Genomic DNA, 26,752 nt, shown 5'->3' with positions numbered 1-26,752 from the left:
GTTTATCTCCATGTAACTCAATATAAACTATAACTATGCAATCTTGCATTACAAGTTTTTGTGTTTGAGATCGATACAATGAAACTCAATTACACCCACTTGTTGATGTATCACTTTTGCTTGATAACATGTCTGTATTGCTTATTAAGCGTTTGTCAAACATCTTCGATAATGTTTTCCAAGAATATTTTTTGAGGCTTAAATGCAGCACAATTAGTCTTGGTTGGACATCTTGTTGGAAGTATAAAGATTCAAGTTGCAGGATTGTGATTGTCTAGACTGGATAGAGGAAGAAAAAAAAATAGTGAATTTGCAGGTGTTTCACCACACCTAAAGCAAATGCAGAACAGTATTGATGAGAGGAAGTGCCTCATACCCAAGCAGTAGAGAAACTAATTTAGATGCTTGCATATTCCAAAATATAGCTGAATACAAGTATACAGTTTGCAGAAAGTGTGAGGGTGACCCCTTGTGGTAGATATTAGTTAAACTGAAAGCACGGTAGTTTTCAGTAGTTTGTGAAAATTATTCCTGTCCTCTACCAGCCTGTCTCCCTCCTACCCTCAGGTGCCAAAATATAACTTTCAAAGGATTTTATCTGCCTCCATCTTAAACATCTCAATTGTTTCGGCCGCTATAACCTTCCAGGGAAGTGTATTCCTTACTTTCCTAGCCCTCTGTGAAGAATTGTTTTCTGATCTCGCTTCCAAACTTTCTAGCTGTACTATTAAAATGATATCCCTTTGTTTTGTATCCCTGTATCAGAGAGGAGTCCACTTTTTAACTTGTGAAGAAATGGCCACAATGTGTGTCTGCATTATTTTGAACACCTGAATCAGATTATCTGAAAGACGGCACTTTTGACAATACATTGCTTCCTCAGTACTACCTGGAGTGTCAGCCTGGATTATGAATTCAGCTTGTTGATGTTTTCTTAAAATCTTATGAAATGTTAGCTGTTTTTTTTGTCAGATTTCTACTCCCCAACAATGATTGGACTTAAGACTGATCAAGAGGTTCTTGGTGAGCTGGTGAAAATGAAAATCCCGGCAGTGGCTGCGCTAATGGATCATCATAATGTTATGTGGACACTTGTTGTGTCACGATGGTTCATTTGTCTATTCATTGACATTCTTCCAGTTGAGGTAAACATGAAAAATATAGTGTTTACATAAGCTAAAAATTTGTTGAATTCTATCAAAATGATAGCTTATGAACACTTAATTTTTTTTTCTGCATTTTTACTTTTTTCAAAATTGCACATTTGTAGCACTTATTGCATTATTGGTCCTTTCATTCCAATATATTCTGCTAAACAAGGTTGACTTTAACCCTGCATTCACCTAAAAAAATATATTAAAGGGAATGAAACAAAATGAATTATCTTTATGGGTTTTCAAGGGGATTGTTTCAGTATAGTGTGAATTTGTGTTTTCTACGCTATGAAGAAAGATGAGGAAGAGAGCAAAAGTGTATGAAGGAAGGGCATGAAAACAAACATATTGATCTAAATCAATGTAACCGGAAGGGGCAATAGCCATTCAGATGGGATAAACTGAGGGATAAACTGCCTACTCATAGTGCAGTGTGTCAGCCTGACACGGTACTCCTCTCACCACTGAATCAAAAGGTTAGTGGTTCAAGCCCTACATCTGGAGTTTTTAATTCAATCAAAGCTGATCTGAAAATATCTCTAAGTGCTTCACATGTACTTGCTATGGTATCTGTGCATTTAAAGGAAAGCACAGCAGCCAATTTACACACATTAGTGTCCCACAAACAGCTGTTTATCTGAGGTTTGTTTGCCAGGACACCAGACAAAACTCTCCTCGTTTTGAAGAGTGTCATGAAATCTTTAACTTCCACCTGAACAGTTAGATGGGACCTCAGTTTAACAAATCATGTGAAGAAAGGCACCTATGACAATGGTGCGCTCCTCTAGTACTGTTATGAGACTTTCAGCCTGGGTTATGCTAACTATATTGTGAATACTTTATATTACTTTAATGGAAGATTTTTCTTCTGTAAATATAAGAATATGTCTTTTTTCTTCTTAGACTGTTTTCCGGATATGGGACTGTCTGTTTTATGAAGGATCCAAAATTATCTTTCGTGTGGCCTTGACTTTGATAAAGCACCAGCAAGCTTCCATTTTGGAAGCAAATAACTTTCCAGACGTCTGTGAGAAATTTAAAGAGATCACACAGGGACCATTAATCACGGATTGCCACAACTTCATGCAGGTGAGTTTTAATTTAACAGACTAGAATTTCTCTGCAATATTATGACTATTGAATATATCATGTGAAGTGCTTTGAAAGGTCTCAATGACGTGATAAGGCCCTATGTCCCATGCAAGCATGGGTTTTTGAAATTAACCAGCAGTGATGCATTCAACCCATTGAAGTCCCAGTAGTTATGGTTTTCAGTTGATGATGTGCTGTATGGATTATTGAAAGTGGATTTCCAGGTTACCCGATCCTTCATTCATGTCATCAGTCCTTTCTGGGTGCAAATCTTAAACTGTCAGCACCTTGCGGCACCCTCCCGATGTAAAAGGTGATATGTAAATGTAAAATTGTATTGTATAGCATGTGTGGTAAAATTAATGCCAGTGGTGATTTGATGACTCAGAAGTATACAATATTACTTACCAAAATTTATGGAAAGTGTAGACATCTTTTCCAAACATGTTTTACCTATTTTGATCATGTTTTAATAGTTTTACATGAATGTATGGAGGTGTTGTCCTCTGCAGCGACAACTTTTATATTTGTTAGCCTGAAGGCATGTGACTGAGGAGCAATTCTGTTTGCTCTTTAAAGTTATTTATTTGTACATCTGGCTCAAGTTGCAGTATTCACACATGGGAGTCAGAAGGCTGTGGGTTCAAGCCCCACGTTTGGTCCTGTAACTCATAGTCTGACTCTAGGCTAAAACTACAAGCTGATGCATTGTTGGAGAAGCTGTCCTTTGGATGAGATGATAAAGTGACATTCCGCTTCTTGGATATCTAAGCTCCTTCTCATTTGGAATAAGACGACGAGGAATTTCTTCCAATGTCATAGCCAACAATCCCCCAAATAAAATTGGTCATTCACATCATGGTTGTTTGTGGGCTATTGCTGTGCTCAAATTGACCACCGCGTTTGTCTACAAATGTGACGTACTTTGAGACATATGTCTGTCGAGGATTTGAGCAGTGTTTGAGATATTACAGCTCATTGCGAACAATTAAACACATCGAACAATTAAACACATTTTTTAACTTTTCTTAAATTTCTTCTCTTCCTCAACTTGTTACTGCAGAAAATATTTCGTGAACCTGGTGGATTGTCCTTGGCATTGATTACCAAACTCCGAGAGAGCTGTAGGGCCAGAATACTTGCACAAGGTTGATGTACACTACACATTGCTGCAACGCTGATAACCTCAGTAGAATATTTGACATTCCTCAATCAATTATCAGGAAACATTTGTTGACTGTTAACAAAAATATGCTGTAAGTTTTGCCTTTTGAATAATTGTAGATATATTGTACACACTTTAAATTCAGGTAGATCAGACTTTTTTGATCAAATGACTTGCAATGTTTGAAATAATTTTACTGTATGGTAAAATAGTTGCCACCCTGTGGCCTACAGGAAATTAAACAATTAGGTTATTTTGAAATTTTTAGCCTGTTTTTAAAAATCTGGTTTGTACCTTTATTTCCAGTGTATTGTTTGCATTTGATTCCACTGTTAATTGTACAGAGAAATATAATTCAGCAAATGTTAAACTCTCAATACTGCTACTACTTTTAATTTGATTATTTTAAATGAACATTGATACCAGCATCCTTCAATCAGTTGCAACTGAATATCTTGTGCTGTAGAAGTGCTACAAGGTGTACAATAACTGAAACTACAAGCTATCTAGGTAGGTACTAAATCAGGGAATTACTGCTTTGTTTTATGCAAGTAAACCAGTTTGATTTCCCTCATGAAAATGGTGTTTGCTCCTTCAAAGGCAGAATATTTTCCCTTATCACTGTACAAATCTGTTTTGTATTCAGAGTGAATGTAAAACTGAAAGATTTAAAAATGAAACTAAAAAAAAATAAATGTTTTAAAAAAAAGGAAATCTTAATGACTTATAAAGCATTGGTGCAATTATATGTTGTTATTATGATGACTACTACAAACACTTATCAACTCACATTTCCTCTCATTTTTTCTTAATTTCTACAAGTTGGCCAGAGCTTAAATTTAGAATTCTCCTTTCTTGCCTTTGGAGTTTAAATACTTACTCGATTAGTTACTTCCAGGTCTCTTCTGGCCACATTTCATGTTTATCCTTTCCTTCAAACAATTAATTCTTCATACCTACAACCTATATGGAACACAGTTGAACGTAAACACATGGATAATGCAGAGCAATATCTGCAGTGACAGTTAAATTACAGAAATTATCCTTTGTATATTGCAAATGTCCCACTGAAGCTTGATAACCAACTATGAATCCAGTGCAAATCTTGCTGAAAAAAATGTATTCAGGCAGAAGAGTAAGATTTTATTGGTACATAAGTACAAGTTAGCAACATTGAACAGTATTACAGAAATGGTAAGAAAAAATCAAAACATTAAATACAAAAAAGGCAAATAGGACAATTCTAGCAAGTAATAAGATTCAGTAATAATTTCCAATATTGATAATTAAAAGTATTTAAGCCAAAATTCAGTGGTAAGTTGTATGTAAGACCTGAAACACGCGTCATTTATGCTGCCAAGATGCAACAGATACTGTCCACAAGGCAATGAGAAGGCAATGGATAAATTACCCAGGTGCAATCTTACAAATGCATTTAGCAAATAATTTTATGGTTGAGATTCCCTTTGTTTTATAATTGAGTGAGCTGACCAAATAGCTTTTCTAAATAAATGGGGAAAATCAGCATACAACCCTTACAGAAAATAATGCTTTTAGAATCGTTACAGGCAATGCACATTTACACATTGAGTCCTTAAAGGCTTGAAACTGTCCAAAAATAGTTCTGTAAAGCATATGGCCAGCATTTTTCTTCTATACAGTACAACATGCCTGAAAAGAAAGGTGCACCCATCACTCAAAAGGCACACCATTTAAATGCTATGAAAACTGAACAAAAAGGAAAATCTATAGGCATAGTATAGCAAGAGTGCTCGCTCCCAACCAGTTGTAGAATACCAATTGAACTTCAACCAAACGCTCATACCAGCTGCTTAAAAACATAACTCAGGAATAAAGTTTCAAATACCATCAACCACATTTAAAAAAAATTATCAAGTTAAACCAAGCTTAAAATTATGCACACATGAAGAGTTTTGGTGAGAGAGCAAGACCCAACTTTGTGTTAAATCCAACAAGCAAACCTTTAATACTGCCAACATTTCCTCAGCTTTACAATCCAAAGTATTCAAACACCTAAATTGGTATGAATCTGCTTTTGCCAGCATTGAATTTGCATATATTTATACACAATCAAAGCTATTGCAGAATTGCCATCAACTTGTTCAGAAGATACTAGCTATGTCACTCTTACACAGCTGATATACAAAACAACCAAGAATAATTTCAAAATAAGTGGTATCTAGAGTGAGCTGTAGCAAGTCTATTGTGGCATTGTGTTTTTATTTTCTATACAGATCAAATATTGCATATTCTATATTTCACCCAAACATTTAAAACCTGTCTAATGACAAGGAGCCGATGACAAGCCCAGTGTGAAATCTCTTCACCTGAAGAATTAAAGAGCACTCTACCCAATTTGAAGTCCTGCAATACCACAGTATAAGCTTTTAAGGTTTGAGATTTTCTTGGGAGCAATCTTTTGAAAGCATCCCAATTTATACTTGTAAATTAGGCCTCATCAGTAAAAATCAGGTTTGTGATTCGTGTTATTCCTAATAGCATAACATACTGTCAGTTTTTTGTAAAGCTTGGACCCAACAAACCCTCCCTTTATGATTTTATGCTTTGCTCCATTAAACAGTTGCAGTCAAAATGAAATATTATTAGTTTACTCAAGACACAGCCCTTTTCTCAGTGTTCTGAAATATGTAGACCTTGCTTGGAACACTGTATTTTCTCAAAAGGATTGTGCAATTTGGAGTTTCAGGCTGCATGCAGATTAAGTTCAGAAGCCAGCCAAGAAGGCAGCCTTACACGTACTCTAGTACTGAGTTCCAAAACTGAGCTGCAATTCATCCTGCCTCAGGACATTTTTATCATGAAAGTTGCCCAAAGGCAAGAGAATATTTCACAAAGTGGTTATGCAATGTTAGAGCAGGGCATCATTTAGAAGTAAACTATTAACATCTCTTTTAAACAGGGAGCATTCCCTTTATTATAGATCCATCTCCAAGATTCCAAACAAATAAATTTGTGTGTACTTCTTTGTAAGATAATCTCTTAAGAGGTGGAACAATTTGAGATCTGTATTCAGACTTTAGATAGTTTGATATCCAGCATGGCTTCTCTTCCTTCCAATCAGATACGCGATCAATACAATCAGCACAAGTCCAGCAAGAGCTGCGCCAACTATAATGGGGATCAACATGTTGTCTTGATCCAGCTTGCATTCTTCAGCTGTTTTAAAAAGCAAAATTAGTGAATATTAAAACTTTGAAATTAAAGAGGACATCAAATAGCATTCATGAAATGAATGACCAATTTAACAAGAGGATTTAGGCAGGATAAGAGGAAACTCCCTTCTCTTTTGAACAGTGTCCCAAAATCTTTAACATCACCTTAACATGAAGCTTGCACCTTTGTTTTAATGTCTCATCTTAAGGATGGCACCTCTGACTATAGTGGAATGTCAGCAAAGACCAGCAGCTCAAACTCAGTTAAAATGCTGTAGAAGAACTTGATTGAGTTCTTTGATGAAGTATCAAAGAGGGTTGATGAAGGTAGTGCAGTTGATTTGTATATGGATATTCAAAAGGCATTGATAAACTGCCACATAATAGAAACAGAAGTCGCTGGGAACACTCAGCAGGTCAGGCAGAATCTATGGAGAAAGGAAAGTGAGTCAACGTTCCAGGTCCATGACCCTTCATCTTCTGATGAAGGGCCGTGGACCTGAAACACTGACTCACTTTCCTTTCTCCACAGAGACTTCTGTGGTGACTTCTGTTTTTGTTTCAGATTTCCAGCATCTGTAGTATTTTGCGTTTTGCTACATAATAGACTTGTTAGCAAAACTGAAGCCCACAGTGACAGCATGAATCTGAAATTGGCTGGGAGACATAAAGCATGAATGGTGTTTTTTCCAGACTGGAAGGAGATGTACAGTGGTGTCCACCAAAGGTCAGTATTAAGACTACTGCTCTTTTTAATATATATTAATGACCTGGACTTACGTGTAGAGAGTAAAATTTTTAAAGTTTGCAGAACACACAAAACTTGGAAACATAATAAACAGTGAGGAGGGTAGTAGCAGAAAACACAGACACTGGAGAAATGGATAACAAATGAAATTTAATGCAGAGAAGTGTGAAGTGATGTGTTTTGGGAAGAGGAAGAAGGAGAGGCAATATAAGCTAAAGGGGGTGCAGAAACAGAGAAACCTGGGGGTTCACATACACAAATCTTTGAAGGTGGCAGGAGAAATTGACAAAGCTGTTAAAAAAAGCAAATGGGAATCTTGGATTTATAAATAGAAGCATAGATTATAAAAGTAAGGAAGTCATGTTGAACATTTACAAATTGCTGGTTAGGCCTCAGTATCCAATTCTGGGCACCACACTTTCGGAAGGATGTCAGGGCCTTGAAGAGGGTACGGAGGAGATTTATAAAAATGATACAGGGATGAGGGTCTCCAATTATGTAGAGAGGCTGGACTTATTCTCCTGAGAGCACAGTAGGTCAGGCCTCCAATTGTCTCTTTGAGGTATGCATAAAATAGTTGTGAAACTTGGTTTATGTTTGAAAGCTTGTAAAAGTGCTGCACGGTTGTTGTAGCTTGGTCAATCCGAATAAATTGTACATACATTTCACCAGTGCCTGGGCTGTACACAACTGAAAGTGTAAATCACTTGTCAAATTGCCTTTTTTTAAAAAAAACGTTAAACTATGAGGCAATTGGAATTGTGCCTATGATTTCCCAATGACTGCATAAGTATTATCAATAAGTGCCATATCAGTTTCAAGTGGTTAGTTTCAAAGTTCAAAACTCCCTGTCTATCAAATAATTCATGGGCACTAAAGATGCTTAAAGATTATAGTAGAATTAAACTAAGTGCTACAGTTAGCTTATATGGTTTGCAGCTTTTATGAAACAGAACACAAAGGACACTTCACACGTGACACACAGTCAAAAGCACAACCACTTACCAGGTCCAAATTTTCCATCGTTTATTTTGAACAGCTGAATGTGGAATTGAAATGCATTGATGGAGAACTCTGGAGTCACTTGCAGGGTCTGTTTAGCACGGCACATATAAGATTTTCCAACACTAGTCTGTAGGTAAGTCAGGCTGGCATTTGTGGCATTAAAATTCCCTAAAAGGTAAACAATTAAAGTTAGGGCCAAGAAACGTTTTTTTAAAAAAAACTTTACAATATCTGGCACACTTGATCACAACAAAATTACATTTATAGAGCGTCTTTCACGTTGGGAGGACGTCCCAAAGTGTTGGGACAGTCTGGAGTCAGGACCCGAGCATGGGGTAGGGGTGAGGGAAGGCAGAGAGGTGGGAGGGCGACTGAAGGCATGATTGAAGAGGAGGTTTTGAGACCGGCCTTGAAGGAGGCAAGGGAGAAAGCGAAGCAAAGGGACTGTGGGATGGAGATCCAGAGTGTGGGGGCAGAGAGGCTGAAAGCCCGGCCACCGATGGTAGGGCGGGTCGGGCGGGAGACATGGAGCAGGCTGGAGCCCGATGAATGGAGGGAGCGGGCAGGTTGATAGGGAGTCAGCAGAGAGGTAGGAGGGGGCAAGGCCATGGATGGTCTTGAAAGTGAGGATGAGGATCTTGAATTCAATCCTCTGGGGGATGGGGAGCCAGTGGAGTCGGGCGAGGGTGGGAGTGATGGGGTCACGGAGCCTGGTGCGTGAGAGTACACGAGCTGCAGAGTTTTGGATGATCTATAGTGTGAAGGGAAGAGTTGGGAAGGCCGATGAGGAGGGAGTTTCCATAATCGAGCCTTGATGTGACGAATGCGTGAGTGAGGGTTTCGGCAGCCTGAGGCAGTGGTGGAGCCTGGCAATGTTGCAGAGGTGGTGGTAGGCAGTGCCAGTAATGGCGCGGATGTGAGGGAGAAAGGACAGTTCAGGATTAAACAACACCCAGGTTCCTGACAGGCTTAGCCAGGTTGAGTGTGCAGCCGTGGAGGCTGATGCTACCAGTATCCGAGGGCTCACTGGCGTGAGCCAATCAGGAGGGCCTTGGTCTTGCTGACATTCAGTATCACATACTCAAAGTGGCTATTCTGAAGATTAACTTTGGTGACTCTTGAGTACTACTAATATCACCCACAAAATACACTTTACTTATTAAGCGCTTTGGGACATTTCATAATGTGATAAGTTGCTAAATTATAAATAATCTTTGCATTTAATTTAGTACTGTGAAGTGTAGTGACCGTATACTTGTAGGCAAACATGCCATGAGGAAGAAATTTAGTGGGGGGGGGGGGGATTGTTGGCAAGGTGACCGGGAGAAACTCCCTTCTGAACAGGCAGATGGGAACTCAATTTAAAGTCTCCTCTGACACTGCAGAACTTGCCAAACACTGCACTGGAGTGTCAGCAACCTAGACTGCGAGTCCAAGTCCCAATGTGGGTAGATGTGATACTCTGTTCAAATCAGTGGACAGTCAACCCCTAATGAGGTAAAGGCAAATCTACTGCAAAGTTAAAGGCAACCCCGTCAAGCGTTATGGTTTAGATTTCCTCCCCGTATTTTACCTGTATTTAAAAAGTATGCACCATGATATGCCAGGCAGGATGTAACAAAGGCATGAATAAGGGTCTTGGCAACAGTTGGTGAGAAATGGGCAGAGGCAGGTGTTCTGGCAGAGGTGAAAGCAGTCTTGGTCAGGGACCGAACGTGAGGGAGAGAGGAAGGAGAGCTGAGGATTGGACCGGGCACAAAGGTTGCGCACTCGTTCATTGAGTTTCACAAAGAGGAACCAGGGAGATTGAGAAGATCAGAGCCAGGAGTGAGTTGACACTGCTGGGGGAATGAAGGAGGAGGATTTTAGTCTTGTGATGTTTGTGACTTTAGCCCCATTTCCCCAAACCCTCAGATGATTCTAACCACCCTCTCATTATAGCCAAGCTCTTTCGTGTTATGTACCAATCCAGCAAAGTCACTGGACACCCTCCAAAGGTTAGTACAACCTTCCAAACATTGGATGTCCAAATCAGGTATGACCAGCACTGCTTCACTTTTATATTCTGCAATCCTGGTTAAGGCCCAGTGCCCCATTAGCCTTATTAATTGCTTTTTTGCATCCCAAACTAGATTTTAATCATTTATGTACTTGGATTCCTCGATTCTTTTGCTCTTCTTATCTTCCTGATTTAAAACATATCTGTTATCCTTGCGCCTGAAGTGTACTTATACTTCGTAATGACAAATTTTATCTACGTTAGTTCTGCTCACTTCTTTTGCATTGACCAGTGAAAGATATAACAGGACCAATGCGTATTGTGTAGGGGCAGCATTTTCATTGAGACAGTGAATATTTCCAATGGTTTGACTTCTTCTCAAAAGTATTCCGAACAGTATTCCAAACACTGTTCGGAATAGGAATTGAACCCATCACCATTAGTTTTACACAATACAGTACAACTGTGTGCAAATCCATAAATATTCTAACTTACTTTGAGCAGAAGGCAAAGTCAAGTTTGTGATGACACCAACTTCCTTCAGATAAAACTTGTTGCTAGTAGTATTCTGAATAAGAAAACATACAGATGTTAAATCACAGATGACAATGTTGAAAATGTAGTGACTTGTATACAAAATTATGTTGAAAAGGTATGTTAGATATAATGGCACAGCCAACAAAGTTCTTCATTTGCTATTTCAAATCTCGTTCCATAATAGAGTAAACCCCTAGCTATCCGGTGACCACATATCTGGAATGTATCCAAAAAAGATTCTGTGATTCAGGGTGCTAAAAAAACCTATTCCACACGCTAAAAATCCATTGCAGGTTTTCAACCTCCCACCAGCCCGTGTGATATCACAATTTGACTGCGATTGGTTTAGCCCAAGGCCTCTCCGAAGCTGCATCACATAAGTGGCAAATACAGAATTATTGTTATTTTTTGTTTTTTGGTAAATTTTTTATGCATTTCAAATTCATTTATTTTATAGATTAGGAAGGTTTTTTTTTAAAAAAACTGATTTAAATTTTAAGTTAAGAATTAGCAGCTCTTTGGAAAATGCCAGACCAGATCCTCCCCCACTCCCAACGGTCCGGTTAGCCTGGGGTTTATTGTATATCAAGTTTTATTGGATCAACAGGAACCATTTGGAAAGCTTTAATCTTTAATACATAGATTATGTACATGAATGTATGGAACTTCCATAACTTATCACTCACCACAACAAAGCGAAATGTAAGGACAGTTGAATCATCTGTCAGTTGAAGAAATGCCCAATCATGGCTACAGTTTCCATTCGAGTTGGTTACATTGGGTTGGATATTGAAAACCTTCTGTGCCGTCTAAAGAGAAAAACACGTGTTGATATTTGACATTTTTACTGCATGAATAAATAATGCAGGTTTCATAATACAATTTAAGGATTTCCAGATTCACATTATACCAATAGAAAAAACACTCCTAAAAGAATACAGGTTCCTTTGTAAAAGTCAACGCACTCGATCACTTTTTTAAAAAATTCTGAAAGCAATGACACAGCTGCTCAGATTCAGATAAAATACAAGGTTTGAGAAATTGATAGGAATACCTGGAGGCCAATAACTCATATTCTGTTCACATTTCAAAAACATCCAACTTTCAATTATGTTGAGGCAAAGCCAATGCTATTTGCTGTAGAGCACCTTCAGTCCCAGCAATGATGCAGCGACAATGAAAGATGCCCAAATTGTCAAGAATTGGAATACTTCAGCAGATGGGAAAAGACCATTAGCTCCAACTAAATCAGTTCAAAGGAATACAAGGAAATACAGTAAAATCCTGCTTTACGGACTCCAGGTATCCGGAACCCACTTATTCGACCAACTCCAAAATGTAAAAGATTTTTAATTCCACGGACCCACACGTGTATGCTCCCGCCGGCCACTCTACTAGCACGCACACCTGGTTGACTGATCGGCTTCAAAAGCCAGGGATATCTACTTTAAATCCCACCAATAGAAGACAGCTTATTCACTATCTTCTGCTCACGGGATTCAAATAATTACAGTGCCAATAATTTAGTGTAAAGTGAATTGACTGTATATTTTGTGGGTGAAACCCGGCAGCCAATTGTACACAGCAGTGTCCCACAAACAGTCGTGGATTGAAGTGAAGAGTATCCAAACCAAATAAGAGTTCCGTGCATCCCACCTACAGATGGCTATCCAGACATATTTGTTGGAATGGAATGCACACTCTCTCCTGGAGGGACGCATCCCATTTACTAACTCCAGAAAATAGTAGATGCAGGTTGACAAAGAGCTTACTGACCCCAGAGTGTGTGTGGGGTACAGCTAGAATCCACCAACTAAAACTGCACAACTTGCCATTGGAAGCAGTCTGGCAAGCTTTCCCATTGCTTGTCCAGCTAGGATCACCCTACCTGTTAAGGTTGTAGCTTGCAGGATTAACGGCGAGTTATGTGGGAAGAGTCATTGCCCCCAGTGACTGGTTAGCCCTTCCAAGTTCTGCCGATGAGCCAGGCTGACTGTGCTGTCATCAGCAGTGCCCTGGAATACCATGGACCCAAATGGACTACTGATACTGCCACCTTAGAGCCAGTTCAGCTCCAAGAAGTCCTCACCTACATCTCTCTTCCCTCAAGTGAGGGTACCTTGGCAAATAGAAGTACCGTACCCACTGTGAAGCCACCTCCTCCTCCTCCAGGGTACTTAGCGACAAGTCAGTATAGGCCACAGCCCTCCCTCCCTAAAGCCACTTCAATGCTTGATCCTGGTCTTTGTAAAAGGGCCAGAGGAAGCCCCTCCCCTTCCAGGAGCTTGAATCCATAAAGGAGACTGTTTGCTCACAGGTCTTAAATGCCGCAAGCTTGAGATGCATTTGAACCTTGCTGTCTTTAAAGAGACAAGCACAACCGGAATACCCTTCGCCCCTTCTCAGCGCGAGAACCAAGGATTCCCAGAGCAAGAATCATTGGAAGTGTTGCCTCAAATTGTAAACATGCTGTTATCTCGTATGTGATATGTAATGCTTGCTCTATTTATCCATTTTAAATTGATTACCTTATTATTCTTTGTAACATAAGTAATATTAAGTTGTAGTCCCATCTGAGCAAGAAGGCAAGTTTCATTCACACCGCTAATATTATATGTTCTTGGAGCTGGATTCCCTGGGTTTGATGATGGGGAGGTTGTTGGTGTTGGAATGGTAGTCGTTACAGTAGTGGGTAGAGTTGTTGTCACGTCACCATCACATAGAGTTTCTAAAGAAATTGAGAAAAAATAGTCATTTTTAAAAAAAAATGATTTAAACCTAGGTAGATCCTCACAAATGATACTGAACAACCCAAGTACATTTTGTGAACATTTAATGTGAAAAACATTGGACATAATCGTATGTCCCAAGTTTGTCCTCTGCAACTTTTAGTAACATCACTGAATAGCTATCATCCTCTGCTGGTTCCTGCAACCTGATATATACTTCAATTATTTCCCCAAATTATTTACAAGCAAATCACCAATTATTTCATTTGTACATTCTGCACTATTCTACAATGTGCGTGAATTGTTGCAACTTTGGATTGTGGATACAAAACAGTATAAAATTCCAGAATTTTACAGCAAAAACTTTGACAGTACATTTCGTACCCAACAACAACTTGGATTTCTAGTGTCCTCCACGCCGGACGGCGTCTCAGAGCGCTTCACAGTAACGGATCCCGGGGCCAGGCCAGGGGGAGGGGGAAGAAGGTGACCAAAGGCACAGTCAAAAAAAAAGGTCTTCAGCCGAGACCGAAAATGGGAAGAGAGGGGAAGGGAGTGAGGAAGGGAGTTCCAGAGCCTCAGGGCGTATTGGCTGAAGGCATGGCCGCCGAAGGTGGAGCGGGCAACTCGGGGGACGAGGAGGTCAGACCTGGTGGAACGAAGGCAACGGGCACTGTTTTGAGGAGAGAGGTCAGAGAGGTAGCGGGTGCAGAGGAGTGGAGGGATTTGAAGACAAGTGTGAGGATCTTGAAGTCGATCCTCTGGTACAGGCAGCCAGTGCAGTCTGGCAAGGACTGGGGTAATCGGGGAGCGGAGTTTGGTGCGGGTGAGAATGCGGGTGGCAGAGTTTTGTATAATCTGGATTTTATGGATGGTAGTGGAGGGGAGGCTGGCAAAGAGTAGTCCAGCTGAGAGGTGACAAAGGCATGGACCAAGATTTCAGCGGCTTTTGGAGAGGTATTGGCGGAGACGGGCGATGTGTCAGAGGTGGAAGAAATTGGTGCTGGTGAGGGACCAGATGTGGGAGAGGAAGGGGGTCGAACCTGAAGCCTAGGTTGCGTACGGGTTCGGAGAGTTTAAGGGGGAGGTCGGGCAGGTGGAGGAGGTGAGAACCGTGAGATTTTAGACTTTGACGAGAGCCAATGATCATGTTTGAGTGCATTTCAGAGGGGAGAGAACAGAAGAGAAAAGAAAATGCTCAGTTTGGAATTAATTCGTCAGACTTTTTTTTATATTTTGTGAAAATAGCAGCCATGTTTACTATTGACACAGGAGTTGTACATATGGTGAAAATGTGTGTTGCCGCATCACCACTTGGAACTAAATCAGATACTCTGAAACCATCTATATAACCGTCTGAAACCACCTAAAATAGAAAGTGGTTTTTTTGCAAATCTATACACAGCAATGTTTTAAAAACCTTAGCAAGAGTAGAAAAAAATGGCAGACCACCAATTTTGACAAATGTATGCCTCAATTTTTTCTCATCAGATTACACATTTTTTTCAATAACTCAAGGTAAAAGCTGAAAATTCTTGCCATTTTTGCTGAAAGTATTGTCCGGTAGAAAAGCTTCCATTTGGATATTGCTCATAGTTACAGTCACATTCTTCAAATGCACAGTATAGCCACTGAAACATGTGTATGTTGTGTTCATTTTCCCACCAACGTTTGTAACATTTGAAACTACAGTTATCAAGCCTAAAAGAGGGAAAAAAAATAAAAACATAGTTTAAAAATTGTGGACAAATTGTAATTATATAGACTCCAAAACAATCTTTGTAGATAAAGCAACAAAAATAGTGCAATTATTCAACTCAATTAAGCACCCAAGAGCAATTGTGGATACTCAAAATATGTCTCATAAAGCCACTGAGAAAATTAGGAGCAAACTGTATAAAAATAGTAGCCACCATTTTGGTCATTTGGTTGGTCTCAAAACAATAAAACACTTTCCTTCATACTTCCTATATATGCCAAATATGCATCAAATTTCCTCTTGAATTTGCTGATAAAATTTATGCTATAACAAAGTAGGTTACAACAGGGTTCTACTGTTTGCCACTCTTGTGTAAAATAACTTCAAAAACTGTTCATTTCTTCTTCTGAACTTTAGTCAAAAATACCTTGGTAGAGATTGCGACAATGTTAAACATTAGAGTTCGTCATTTCTACGATCTTCAATAACTTCAATAAGATCTCCCTAAACCTTGCCTTCTCTGGTTTAAACACTCCCACTTTCCATAGCTTTCCCCTGAAACCCAGGTAGTTAATTCCAGCTATTAATTTATTTGCCCTTCACTCTAAACTTTCCAATACCAAAATGTTTTACTGAAAATCAGAATTCGTACTCCAGGTAGGGAGATTTGTATTCCCCAAGAAATTTCAGTATCACTTTCTACAATTTATAGTTCCTTTAGATATAGCATTCATCTATAAACTACACATTACATCCTTTACAGTAATCATGTGAAACTCTTTTGAGATGCCCTTCCAATGTGAAAGACGCTTAGATCAAATGCAAGGTTTATTATTATTTACACTTCAACAACAACTTTCACTTACATAGAGCCCTCCACACAGGGTAGCGTCTCAGAGTGCTGAACAGTGGCGGATGCTGACTCCGGGGTCGGGTGGGACCCGGTGGTCGTAAACATGGTCGAAGGTTTCAGGCGGGACTTGAAAAAGAGAGGGGGGCCAGGCGGAGAGATTGAGGGAGAGTGTTCCAGAGTTTCGGGACATACTGGATGAAAGTGCAACCTCCGATGGTGGAGTGGGGTCCGAGAGTTTGAGCAGGAGTCCTGTGGAGTCCTGCAGCTCAGTGGTTAGAGCACTCGCTTTGCAAGCGAGAGACCTGAGTTCAATTCCAGGCAGGGCGAAACCTTGGGCAAGTTTCCTTACTCCACACGCCTAATAATAATCCCTCCAAAAAACAAAAACAATAATAAATTGGGCATTTTCAATCCACAACTGTTTGTGGGACATTGCTGTGCGCAATTGGCTGCCGCGTTCGCCCACAAATATACAGTCAATTCGCTTTACAGTATATTCCGTGAAGCGCTTTGGGACGTCCTCCTGACGTGAAAAGTGCTATATCAAAATGCAAGGATTATTATTATTATTAGGAGGCCAGTGCCAGGTGGTGGAGTGGGGAGTGAGGAGGTCGGAGAGGTAGGGGAATGCCAGAGAGTGAGGGGATTTGAACACGAGCATGAGGATCTTGAAGTTCATCCGTTCGATGATGGGGAGCCAGTGGAGCCTGGCCAGACTGGTGAGATGTGGGTATGGAGTTTGGTCTGGCTCAGTATGTGGGCAGCAGGGTTCTGGATGAGCTGGATCTTTGCAATAGTGGAGCTGGGGAGACTGGTGAGGAGTGCTTTTGAGTAATCCAGGCTGAAGGTGACAAACGTATGCACAAGGGTTTTGGCTGCATTTGGGATAAAGTACAGTCGGAGGCTGGTAACATGGTGGAGGTGGAAGAAGGCGTCCTGGTCAGGGACCGGATGTGGGGGAGGAAGGACAGCTGGGGGTTGAACTGTACGCCTAGATTGCACACTGGTTCGGTGAGTGTGAGTGAGAGCCCAGGGAGGTTGAGGAGTTCAAATCTGCAGGAGTGAAGATGTTGACAGGAGCCAAGAGTATGGGTTCTGTCGTGTCCACATCCAGCTGAGCTGCAGGAAGTTTACACTCATCCAGGCCCTGATGTCTGCCAGACAAGCTGATAGAACATCAGTGGACCTAGTGTTGCTACTAGAGGAGGCAAAGTAGATTTGTGTGTCATCCAGATACATGTGGAAGTTTACCCCATGTCTACAGATGACACCACCCAGAGGGAGCATATAGATAAGGAAAAGAAGAGAGCCAAGGATGAAGCTCTGGGGTACCCCGCAGGTGACGGGGTGGGAGGAAAAACCATTTGACGAGATGAAATAAAGGCGGTTAAGTAGGACTCAAACCATGCGAACCACTGAAGATCTTGCTTTCAAATGGTTTCAGCAAACTACTCACACGTACCTCCATATCCCTCACCTTAATCACAATTTAGTTTATCTGCTCAGCTTACTTTTTTTCATCTTACCATTCTGCATTTGTTCAAATTAAATAGCATTTGCCACTTGAACCAGCTCAACTAACCAATACAGCCAGAGTTCTCTATTTGTTATTTGCAGTGCCACTCCCTCTTATAGCATCACCAGCAACATAGCTTTGTTTTAGTCCCCAATTCCAAATCATTTATGTAATAGTGTAAATAGTGTGGATCACAGCACAGAACGCTTAAGACAACCAGCTAGTTATTCTTCTATCCACAAACATCTGATACTTCCCATGATTCAATCGATTTCTGATCACTTAGAAGCTTATCAATTCTAAACTTCTCAAGAAGCTTCAACATTCACTCCTTTAATATGTTTTCCAATATTCGCATAAAAAGATGAAACTCACCAGCCTGTCCACCTGGTTGTATATTTTGCCTCCTATTTTAGAAACACTTTAATTTTCCATAGTACCAAACTTTAAAACAGATGACTATACTGCAGTTTAACTTACCACCAGAAGTTGCATTAGGAAAAAGTGAACGATCACTGGCATTGTAAGAAATACTTAGTACTTCTACTCTGTAGGTCATGGAGTCCTTTGAAAAATTCATGCCGATGGAATGACCATCCCCAAAGCTGATTACCAGTTGAGGTACAGTCATGTTATTACAACTGCTGCTTGGATTTACTGTTGCATTCTTTGAAAGGTTGAAGAAACTTGTAGCCTGAAATAGAAAATAAAAGTTACATAAAGTGATTTGGCACAGAAATAGGCCATTCAGACCAATTAGTCCATCCTGATGTTTATACTCCACACGTGCCCCCACCTGTATTATTCCTCTATTCTCTTCCCCTCAAGTATGCATAAAATGTTCTTGAATGCGTTAAAGTTACTGTTTCAATCACAGCTTCCAGCAGCGAATTCCTCATTCTGCATGAAGTTCCCCCTAAATTTCCCATTTATCTACTACTTTATCTATGTCTTTCAGTTTTGGACTCACTAACAAGTTGAAAGAGCCCATCAACATCAATCTTATCAAATCCTTTCATAAGCTCCCAAATAGGGAAAGGGGGGGGGGGGGAGAATGTACCTCCACAAGTCCTGAATTCTGTAAATATTGCTTTCCCTACCTCAAACATTATTCTGTCATGGAATCATTCCCTCCCATTAAAAATCGCTAAAAAAAAGACAGCATTGTATTGACGTAAGCAGCACAAAACATGCTTTTGTAAGAACCACTTGGCTATAGACATGCCTTAATGGATCCCAGCTAGCAAGGAACTCGGGACCTTATATTTTGCTACAGTTCACTGAACATTTCATGGGGAAGCCAGAAAATTACTTATGTATTCATAACAGAATTAACATCTTCATTTGGGCAAATGAGTTCTCCAAATGCAGGTAATATCAATTTGGGAGAAGAAAAACATTAAGTAGCTGTCCCTTAAGTATTTGCTATTCTAAGAACCCAACAGATCATTTTAATTATCCCATCAGCAAAGGAATTATGGCCTGCAAAAATCCTCTTGAAATGGAACTTTGATTTTTAAATCAAAAAGGATTTATTCTTCAATTTGTAATGAAATCATTGAGCTGAAAGGGTACAGAAATCTTGAGATACGACTTTGAAGAGGAATCTGAATGCTTACAAGTAATTACAAAACTAACCCAGCATTTCAATCTTCACTTCGCTAATACTGCCATTTACACCCTAACTCTTCCCCTGTACTCTGTAGCAGAATGGTTTCAAATCCAGAGAACAAACTGCACTTTTCAGAGCAACCTTCACCCATTGACTTCAGAACTGCTACATAATGGTTGAATTTTGCCAATTATTAACAACGTTTTAACACATTTAAGCAACAATTTAAATCATCAATTAACTAGAATATTAAATGCAAAATGTACAGAAAAAATTACTTACCATTCTTTTATCAATTGTTTCATAACTGATTACAAATGTAGCCTCAAATTTAGCCAATATACAGGTTTCATTCCCAGTCTTCACCTCAAACGTGTTTGCTGATGCAGTTTGTAGGAAACCTGCATGGAAGAAGGCAGTTAACTGCATTTTAATAATATTAATTGAATTTGACCTTATGTCGTCAAGACATCTCAAACGTTTCACAAACTATGCAGTCATGTGTAGTGACTGTAGATTTTATCAGATCACTGATAACTCATTGTGATTCTGTTGTAAATGGTAATGTGTTAAAAGATTTAAACTCTTACAAAAGATCTCTTTATTTAAAATAAACCTCTGCCCATACCAGTACTGCAATATGTGCCCGATTCAACAACAGGGCAAAGATCGCACACAATATAAAAACACCAGGGCACTATAATTGCAAATCTTCCCAATAAAGAGTTTATACTCGTACTGTACTCCCTTATCAGAAAAGGACAAAATACATAGACCAAGAGCATTTATGAGTTGTGGAATACTATTTTCAAGAATAAAAGCAGGTAGTTCTGCCTTTACATCTTGTACATACCAAGACAAATTCAAGAGTGATGGTTAGATTTCCAAAATTAAGGCTTGGCTACAACCAAAAAAAATCCTCTTTGACAAAAATATTGACCATCATTTGGTAAAGATATAGATAGGATAAATTAAGATTGCTTCTCTACAAATATAAATGGAAGTTGTTTGTTTTGTTTGGACATTTATTCAATCATTTCTTCTCTAGGTGAGGGTTGAATCCTAAGCTTGTCATATGCCAAATGACCAACTAATGACTATCTTCCTGGAAATAGGGAAGGAAAACAAAAAAGGAGATAAGCGGGGTCTACTTGCAGCTGGGTTGGCTCTAAGGTGTCATGCACAACAGAATATCAAAATTGAGTCTATCCTTTATTGCAGGTCCTGAGCCAGACAGGTTCACAATATTCAAGGGGACTGCTGATGACAGCCTGGCTCATTGGCAGGAATTAGAGAGGCAGACCAGTCAATGACAGCAGGGATTTCTCCCACTCAGCTTGTAACCATACGACTATAAATACACTTTGTCGGTGCTGGCTCTTTTAAAGAACAATTTTTCTAATCCCATTTACCTCCCTAATCTAATCTCCCCATTTGCTAGCTATCTGAAATTGATGCCCTCTAGTCACAGCAAGCCAAAGTCCTAATAGATAATGTGGTCCTTCCTAGTTGGTCAAGCAGCATGAAAGCTTGCTAGATAGTGCTCTCAATGGCAAGCTATCAATGGTTAAACTCCAGACGCACAATCTAGGGTCCCTTTGCAACATGTGCCCCTCAGCTCCTTGGGACGTCCTCCCGACTTGAAAGGCGCTATACAAATGCAATCTTGTTGTTGTTGTTAATACATTCCAGAATTAGATAAGCAGGGTGTGTTCCTCTAGGGAGAGAAGGCAGGAAGGTTCCCACATGTAGGTGGCATAAATTTGTGAAAATCTGTCTGGTTTGGATACAGCTAAGCATCATGATTGATTTCCGCACGTAACAAGGCGGTCCGGGAGACCAACCAAAATACTTCTCTCAGGTTTAGATTCAGTGATGTTTTTTTCCCTTCTTCAATTGCAAGAGGTCCATTGTTGATTGGCTATAGGAAACAGGGTAGATATTGTTTACTTTGCTGGCTCTGTTGCATAAATTGGAGTAGCTCACGTAATACTGTAACCTCTTATATACCGCTCTCACTCGGTTACCTGCGGGGCACCCCAAGGATCCATCCTTGGCCCCCTCCTCTTTCTGATCTACATGCTCCCTCTTGGGGATGTCATCCGCAGACACTTCCACATGTATATGGATGACACCCAACTCTATTCTTCCACCTCACAACGGGACCCCCAGTCCCCTGATATTCTGTCAGCCTGCCTGACAGACATCAGGAGCTGGATGAGTGCGAATTTCCTTCAGCTGAATGTTGACAAGACAGAAGCCATACTCTTTGGCTCTTGTCAACATCTAAAATCACATGGTTCTCACCTCCTCCACCTACCCGACTTCCCCCCAAAACTCTCTGAAGCCGTACGCGATCTAGGCGTCAGGCTCGACCCCCAATTACCCTTCGTCCCCGACATCCGGTCCCTCACCAGCACCGCTTTCTTCCACCTCCGACGCATCGCCCATCTCTGCCAATACCTCACTCCAAAAGCCGCTGAAACCCTGATCCATGCCTTTGTCACCTCTCGGCTGGACTATTCAAATCCCTTCTCGCCGGCTTCCCCTCCACTACCATTCACAAAATCCAGGTCATCCAAAACTTTGCCACTCGCATTCTTACCCGCACCAAACTCCGCTCCCCGATTACCCCAGTCCTTGCCAGACTGCACTGGCTGCCTGTCCCAGAGAGGATCGACTTCAAGATCCTCACCTTTGTCTTCAAATCCCTCCACTCCTCTGCACCCCCTACCTCTCTGACCTCCTCTCTCCTCAAAACAGTGCCCGTTGCCTTCGCTCCACCGAGTCTGGCCTCCTCCTTATCCCCTGAATGCTCAGCTCAACTGTCGATGGCCGTGCCTTCAGGCACTACACCCCAAGGCTCTGGAACTCCCTTCCTTACTCCCTTCTTATTTTCAGGTCTCCGCTGAAGACCTTTATTTTCAACGGGGCCTTTGGTCACCTTCCTCCCCCTGGCTCGGCCTTGGGATCTGTCACTGTGAAGCGCTCTGAGATGCCGTCCGGCGTGGAGGGCGCTACATAAATCCAAGTTGTTGTTGAGGACAAACCACAAACAAGGTTTGGGAAAGTAGATTCCCTCACAAATCTCTTAATAAGTGAACCACAGTTGACTTAATAGCTGTGAAAGTATTTTCAATTGCAAGATCACAAATACTAAATTAGAAGGTATTTTAAAAATATGGTATGAACAAAATGTCAGGATCAACAATGAGGCTATTCACTCATGCACTTGTTCATGCGCTGCTGAAACTCTGGTCCACACCTTTATCACCTCAAGGCTGGACTATGGGAACTCTCTCCTCGCCGGCCTTCCCGGCACCTCCCTCCACAAGCTGCAGGTCATTCAGAACTCTGCAGCTCGTGTACTGTCCCGCACCAGGCTTCGGGACCACATCACTCCCCTTCCCTCCCCTCACCCTGACCATTTCCCCCCTGCTCGGGTCCTGACCCAACTGCCCAGCGCTTTGGGACGTCCTCCCGACGTGAAAGGCGCTCTATGAATGGAATCTTGTTGTTGTTGTTGTGCTTGCAAAGTAACTGTTCAGCTTTAGAAATATTTACTACCTCTCAGGTGGTCTTAACCTATGTAGTACTTTTAAAATTCTAACTAAAACACTGTATCACATGTTCAAGCTACACTTTAGAGAAGGCAGATTAATCTCTGTAAGTCATATTCATATGTCTCTCAGGAACAGTAATTATCTGAGAAAGTTCATGAGACTCAAAAGACAAACAGAAAGCATTTAAACTGTCATTTAAGGGTAAATTAAAAACACGTCAGAACTACACAAAAAATCTAAAGAGAATAAATGTGAATTTAAGACAAAAATGTAGAAAATATTTTCATTGCATCATGAAAATAGTGGCAAGAATGGCCATAAATTACTCAGAAAAAAAACACAATACTGCAGATGCTGGAAATCTGAAAACAAAAACAGAAATCGCCGGGAACATTCAGCAGGTCAGGCAGCATTTTTTGAGAAAGGAAAGTGAGTCAACGTGGCGGATCCACGACCCTTCATCAGAACTTACTCAGTATTGGTTGAGGCTTGGGAGAAATCTGTCCTTTAAGCGCTCTGGGTTACTACCCTGGATGAGGGGTGCTATATAAATGCAAGTTGTTGTTTATTCTCCCAAATGAGGAACTGCACAGACAAGACTCTGTAAAACATTTTGCTGGTAATTTTCTTCCTTTTATTGCTCTCATACAAGATATTCAATCCTGCTCAGGTGCAGATCCAAAGGATGTTCCAGCAGCCTACCACAATTTACTTAAGTGGCTGTTCTTCATGCTGGAACCTAGGCAGTTAGTAGTTTCACTGTAAAACGGAACCACAGCGAAAATCCTATCCTAATTTCACTAAGAGCGACATTTTTATTTTCGACTTACAATTTCTACTAAATACACACCCTTCCGCCCTCCATCCCTCAGACAATGGGCTCGAACTCACAACCTTCTGACTTACAGGCAAGAGTACTCCTGATTCAGCCAGGCATACGCACACTGCCCCTACAGTTCAATAACCAGTCAGCATTCACATCCAGGCTAACTAAGAAAACAACCACTAGGCAAGGTATAACCAGCTGCTGGCACCTTTCAAGCCAAGTAAGTCACGTTATAAAACATTCACCACATTCAAGGGGGGGGGGTTCAATACTGAACTTTTAGAGGAAAACAATATATCTGTATTTGGTGCTTGCTTCAGAGAAATGCTTCTGAATGCATTAGTCGCATAAAAGTATATTAAACTTTTTTTTCAAAAAATACAACTGCACAACTGTCTACTGATCTACAAAAATAACGTCACTTTTGATGAATAGTGACTGAGAGCATGAGGATCATTCTACCTGAGGTCAGCAGATCATTAATCCGTTTCCAGATTAATAATACATCTACTTTCTGCTGTGGGTCGAAGCTCAAAAACTATGGGGCACACTAGAGTAACCACACGAGTCCCCTCTCTCCCCTCCAAGCGCTCTGAAATGCTACCTGCGCGAAGGGCCACTGTATAAATAAATGCAAGTCGTTATTCATTTAAGGGTTAGCATTTGTTCCTCCTATATACGATATAGAGCTGATTTTGCAACTGGGCCAGTATTTGGCAGCAGTCTGGCGTACTGAAGGAAAGTGTACACTGAGACTGCCATAGCCAAAAGTTGTCCAAAACAGGCATTCCAGATCTTTCCTCACATTTGCGGACGAACTGCCACACATCACCGAGAATCCGAGTGTTCAGAGGGATCTTTCACTGAGCGCAATAAGTTGAGCAACTGGCACTACAATGTCGGCCAACACCCTACAGGGTGGAACAGCCGCTGAGGGGCTTTTTTCCAGCTCCGGTGGGGCGTCCCGCAGACTAAGCTGTGAACATGAAGATGGGGAGGAGAGGGGAGGGGAGGAGGGGCATTCACAGCAGAGGACCAGGAGCCCATGGCGGACGAGCAGGAGCTCCGGTGTAACTCCCGAGCACGGGAGGCTGCCCCCGCCCTCGCTGGCCGCCGGGCCCCGCCAGATCCACACCTGGCGGCAGGGGGTGAAGTTTGCAGCTGGCGGGGGCTGAGGAGGAGGAGGCACTGACGCACCGGCGCTCAGGCCGGGACACGGCTGGTACTCGGTCTCGGGAGGCCGAGGCTCGTGTCGCGGCTGGTCGGGGGCTCTCGTCTGCTTTGCGGCGGCGGGGGAGGGCGGGCGGGCGGGAGGCCGAGCCGAGCTGGCGGTCTGTCCTTACCCGAGGCGAGCACCAGGAACAGGCCGCGAGAGAGCGCGGTCGCCATGGCTTCTTTCATGGTCCGACTGACGGTTCGCGGCCGCCTCGCGCACTGCACGGAAACCCTCCGCCTCACGTGACTCATTACATCATCGCGGGTGCACCGCGCGCCTGCGCAGCTTGGCCTGTGACCAGTTCCCTTGACTGAGTCACACGCTGCCAACGCCATCACAAGACTCGCACCTGACAGCCGCTGTTATTGTGTCAGACCGATTTGCTAACTTTGCAACTTTTTTTTTTGAACAGGAACCTCGACGCGGAGACGAGTTCCACCTTTTTCCCTTTTTTTTTTGCACACCGGTCCCTCCCTCCCTCCCAGCGTTCAGGCGTCCTTTCTGCCTCAACAGGAAAAGTGACAGAATTAGGCCATTCGTATGAAATCATTAGTTGGACGACTTAATGGGACGGTGGTTTAACTTTTAATGTAATTATAATCTTTGCATTTTTTTAAAAAAAAGCCTCTTACATCAGGAGCCTTTGAGGACGCTCAAAGCACCTCAAGAGTTTTACTGTAAAATGTAGTGACTGCCATATGAGCGCTCGCCTTGCAAGCGAGACACCTGAGTTCAATCCCAGGCCGGGCGAAACCTTGGGCAAGTTTCCTTACTCCACACACCTGATAATAATCCCTCCAAAACAAAAAACAATAATAAATTGTTCATTTTCAATCCATGACTGTTTGGCGAACACTGCTGTGCACAATTGGCTGTTGCGTTTCGCCCACAAATATACAGTAACTTCACTTTGTAGTATATTCTGTGAAGCGATCTGAGACGTCTAGAAGACGTGAAAAGCGCTATATCAAATGCAAGGATTATTATTATTAGGCAAGTTTCCTTACTCTTCCTTACCTAGCAGAAGTAGGAACCAATTGTTAGTCGATTGGCGGATCGCATTCCAGGGGTAATAATCCCACCAAAAATATATATAAGAATTTGGTCACTCAATCCACAACTATTTGTGGGACACTGCTGTGCGCAATTGGCTGCCACGTTTTGCCCATAAAATATACAGTCAATTCACCCTCCAGTATATTCTGTGAAGCGCTTTGAGACATCTCAACAATGTATCAAATGCAAGGATTATTATTATACAGTAGAAGTATTATACAGATTGCGGTCACCTCAGTAATCCAGCCACCTCACAATTGCGGGCACATTTTCAGTCTCTTTCATTGTCAATGTTAAAAGATAGTCTGTCTGCTTCACTAAACTGGGTACCTTCACTATTCAGGGCAATGGTCATTGATTGCAGCTGCCACAGCGCCCTCCTCCAATTCGAAAGCAGTACAAACACCCCCCTCTACTACTAACCTGTACAGTAGTGTGGTAAGCCTCAGGCATCTCATGGTGTTTCCTTAACGCTGCTACTGTGGGGGAAGTGGGCTCCAGTCGTGTATTTATGGCATGGGGATTGTTGGGATCATGGAAGCAGCACAAGGGGAAAATCAACGAAAATCGCCCAGCACTCATGGCCTAACCTGAGCTCCTGTGGTCAATTCTTGATAAGTGCTATATTCAGAGTACATGATTTGCTTGTACACTGTTTTGATTTAGTAACTGTTGACAAGTGTTGTAAACATCCCACCACAGAAGGAGTTGTCCTTACTTGAGAGTCAAAAACAGTAAGGGCAAAAGTCATAGACAGTTAGCTGTGATCTATGGCATTGGCAGAACAC

At 41.4% G+C, this 26,752-nt stretch overlaps 2 protein-coding genes across 3 annotated transcripts in view; one reads left to right on the top strand and one right to left on the bottom strand.

Moving 5' to 3' along the window:
- grtp1a (growth hormone regulated TBC protein 1a) overlaps positions 1 to 4,119 on the top strand; it is a 29,517-nt gene extending 25,398 nt beyond the window's left edge. For both annotated transcript variants that reach the window (XM_007904068.2, XM_042334335.1), the window contains 3 exons: positions 973 to 1,145; positions 2,058 to 2,243; positions 3,310 to 4,119. In XM_007904068.2, coding sequence (XP_007902259.1) covers positions 973 to 1,145; positions 2,058 to 2,243; positions 3,310 to 3,399 — 449 coding nt within the window. In that variant the 3' untranslated portion in view covers positions 3,400 to 4,119. The remainder of the gene's footprint in view (positions 1 to 972; positions 1,146 to 2,057; positions 2,244 to 3,309) is intronic.
- A 414-nt stretch (positions 4,120 to 4,533) lies between these two features.
- Positions 4,534 to 25,170, bottom strand: lamp1a (lysosomal associated membrane protein 1a). Its single transcript, XM_007904069.2, has 9 exons — positions 25,036 to 25,170; positions 19,586 to 19,704; positions 18,172 to 18,385; positions 15,163 to 15,324; positions 13,423 to 13,622; positions 11,581 to 11,703; positions 10,853 to 10,925; positions 8,359 to 8,526; positions 4,534 to 6,609 (listed from the first exon to the last, which is right to left on the bottom strand). The coding sequence occupies exons 1-9, from the start codon at positions 25,157 to 25,159 to the stop codon at positions 6,470 to 6,472; spliced, it is 1,323 nt and encodes a 440-aa protein (XP_007902260.2). The 5' UTR covers positions 25,160 to 25,170; the 3' UTR covers positions 4,534 to 6,469.
- Positions 25,171 to 26,752: the final 1,582 nt, after the last annotated feature.

The sequence above is a fragment of the Callorhinchus milii genome, unplaced genomic scaffold (genome assembly GCF_018977255.1).
Source record: "Callorhinchus milii isolate IMCB2004 unplaced genomic scaffold, IMCB_Cmil_1.0 Scaffold4, whole genome shotgun sequence".
Classification (NCBI taxonomy): Eukaryota; Metazoa; Chordata; class Chondrichthyes; order Chimaeriformes; family Callorhinchidae; genus Callorhinchus; species Callorhinchus milii.
Note: the sequence above shows the minus strand (reverse complement) of the source record. Positions and strands in the feature narration are given on the sequence as shown.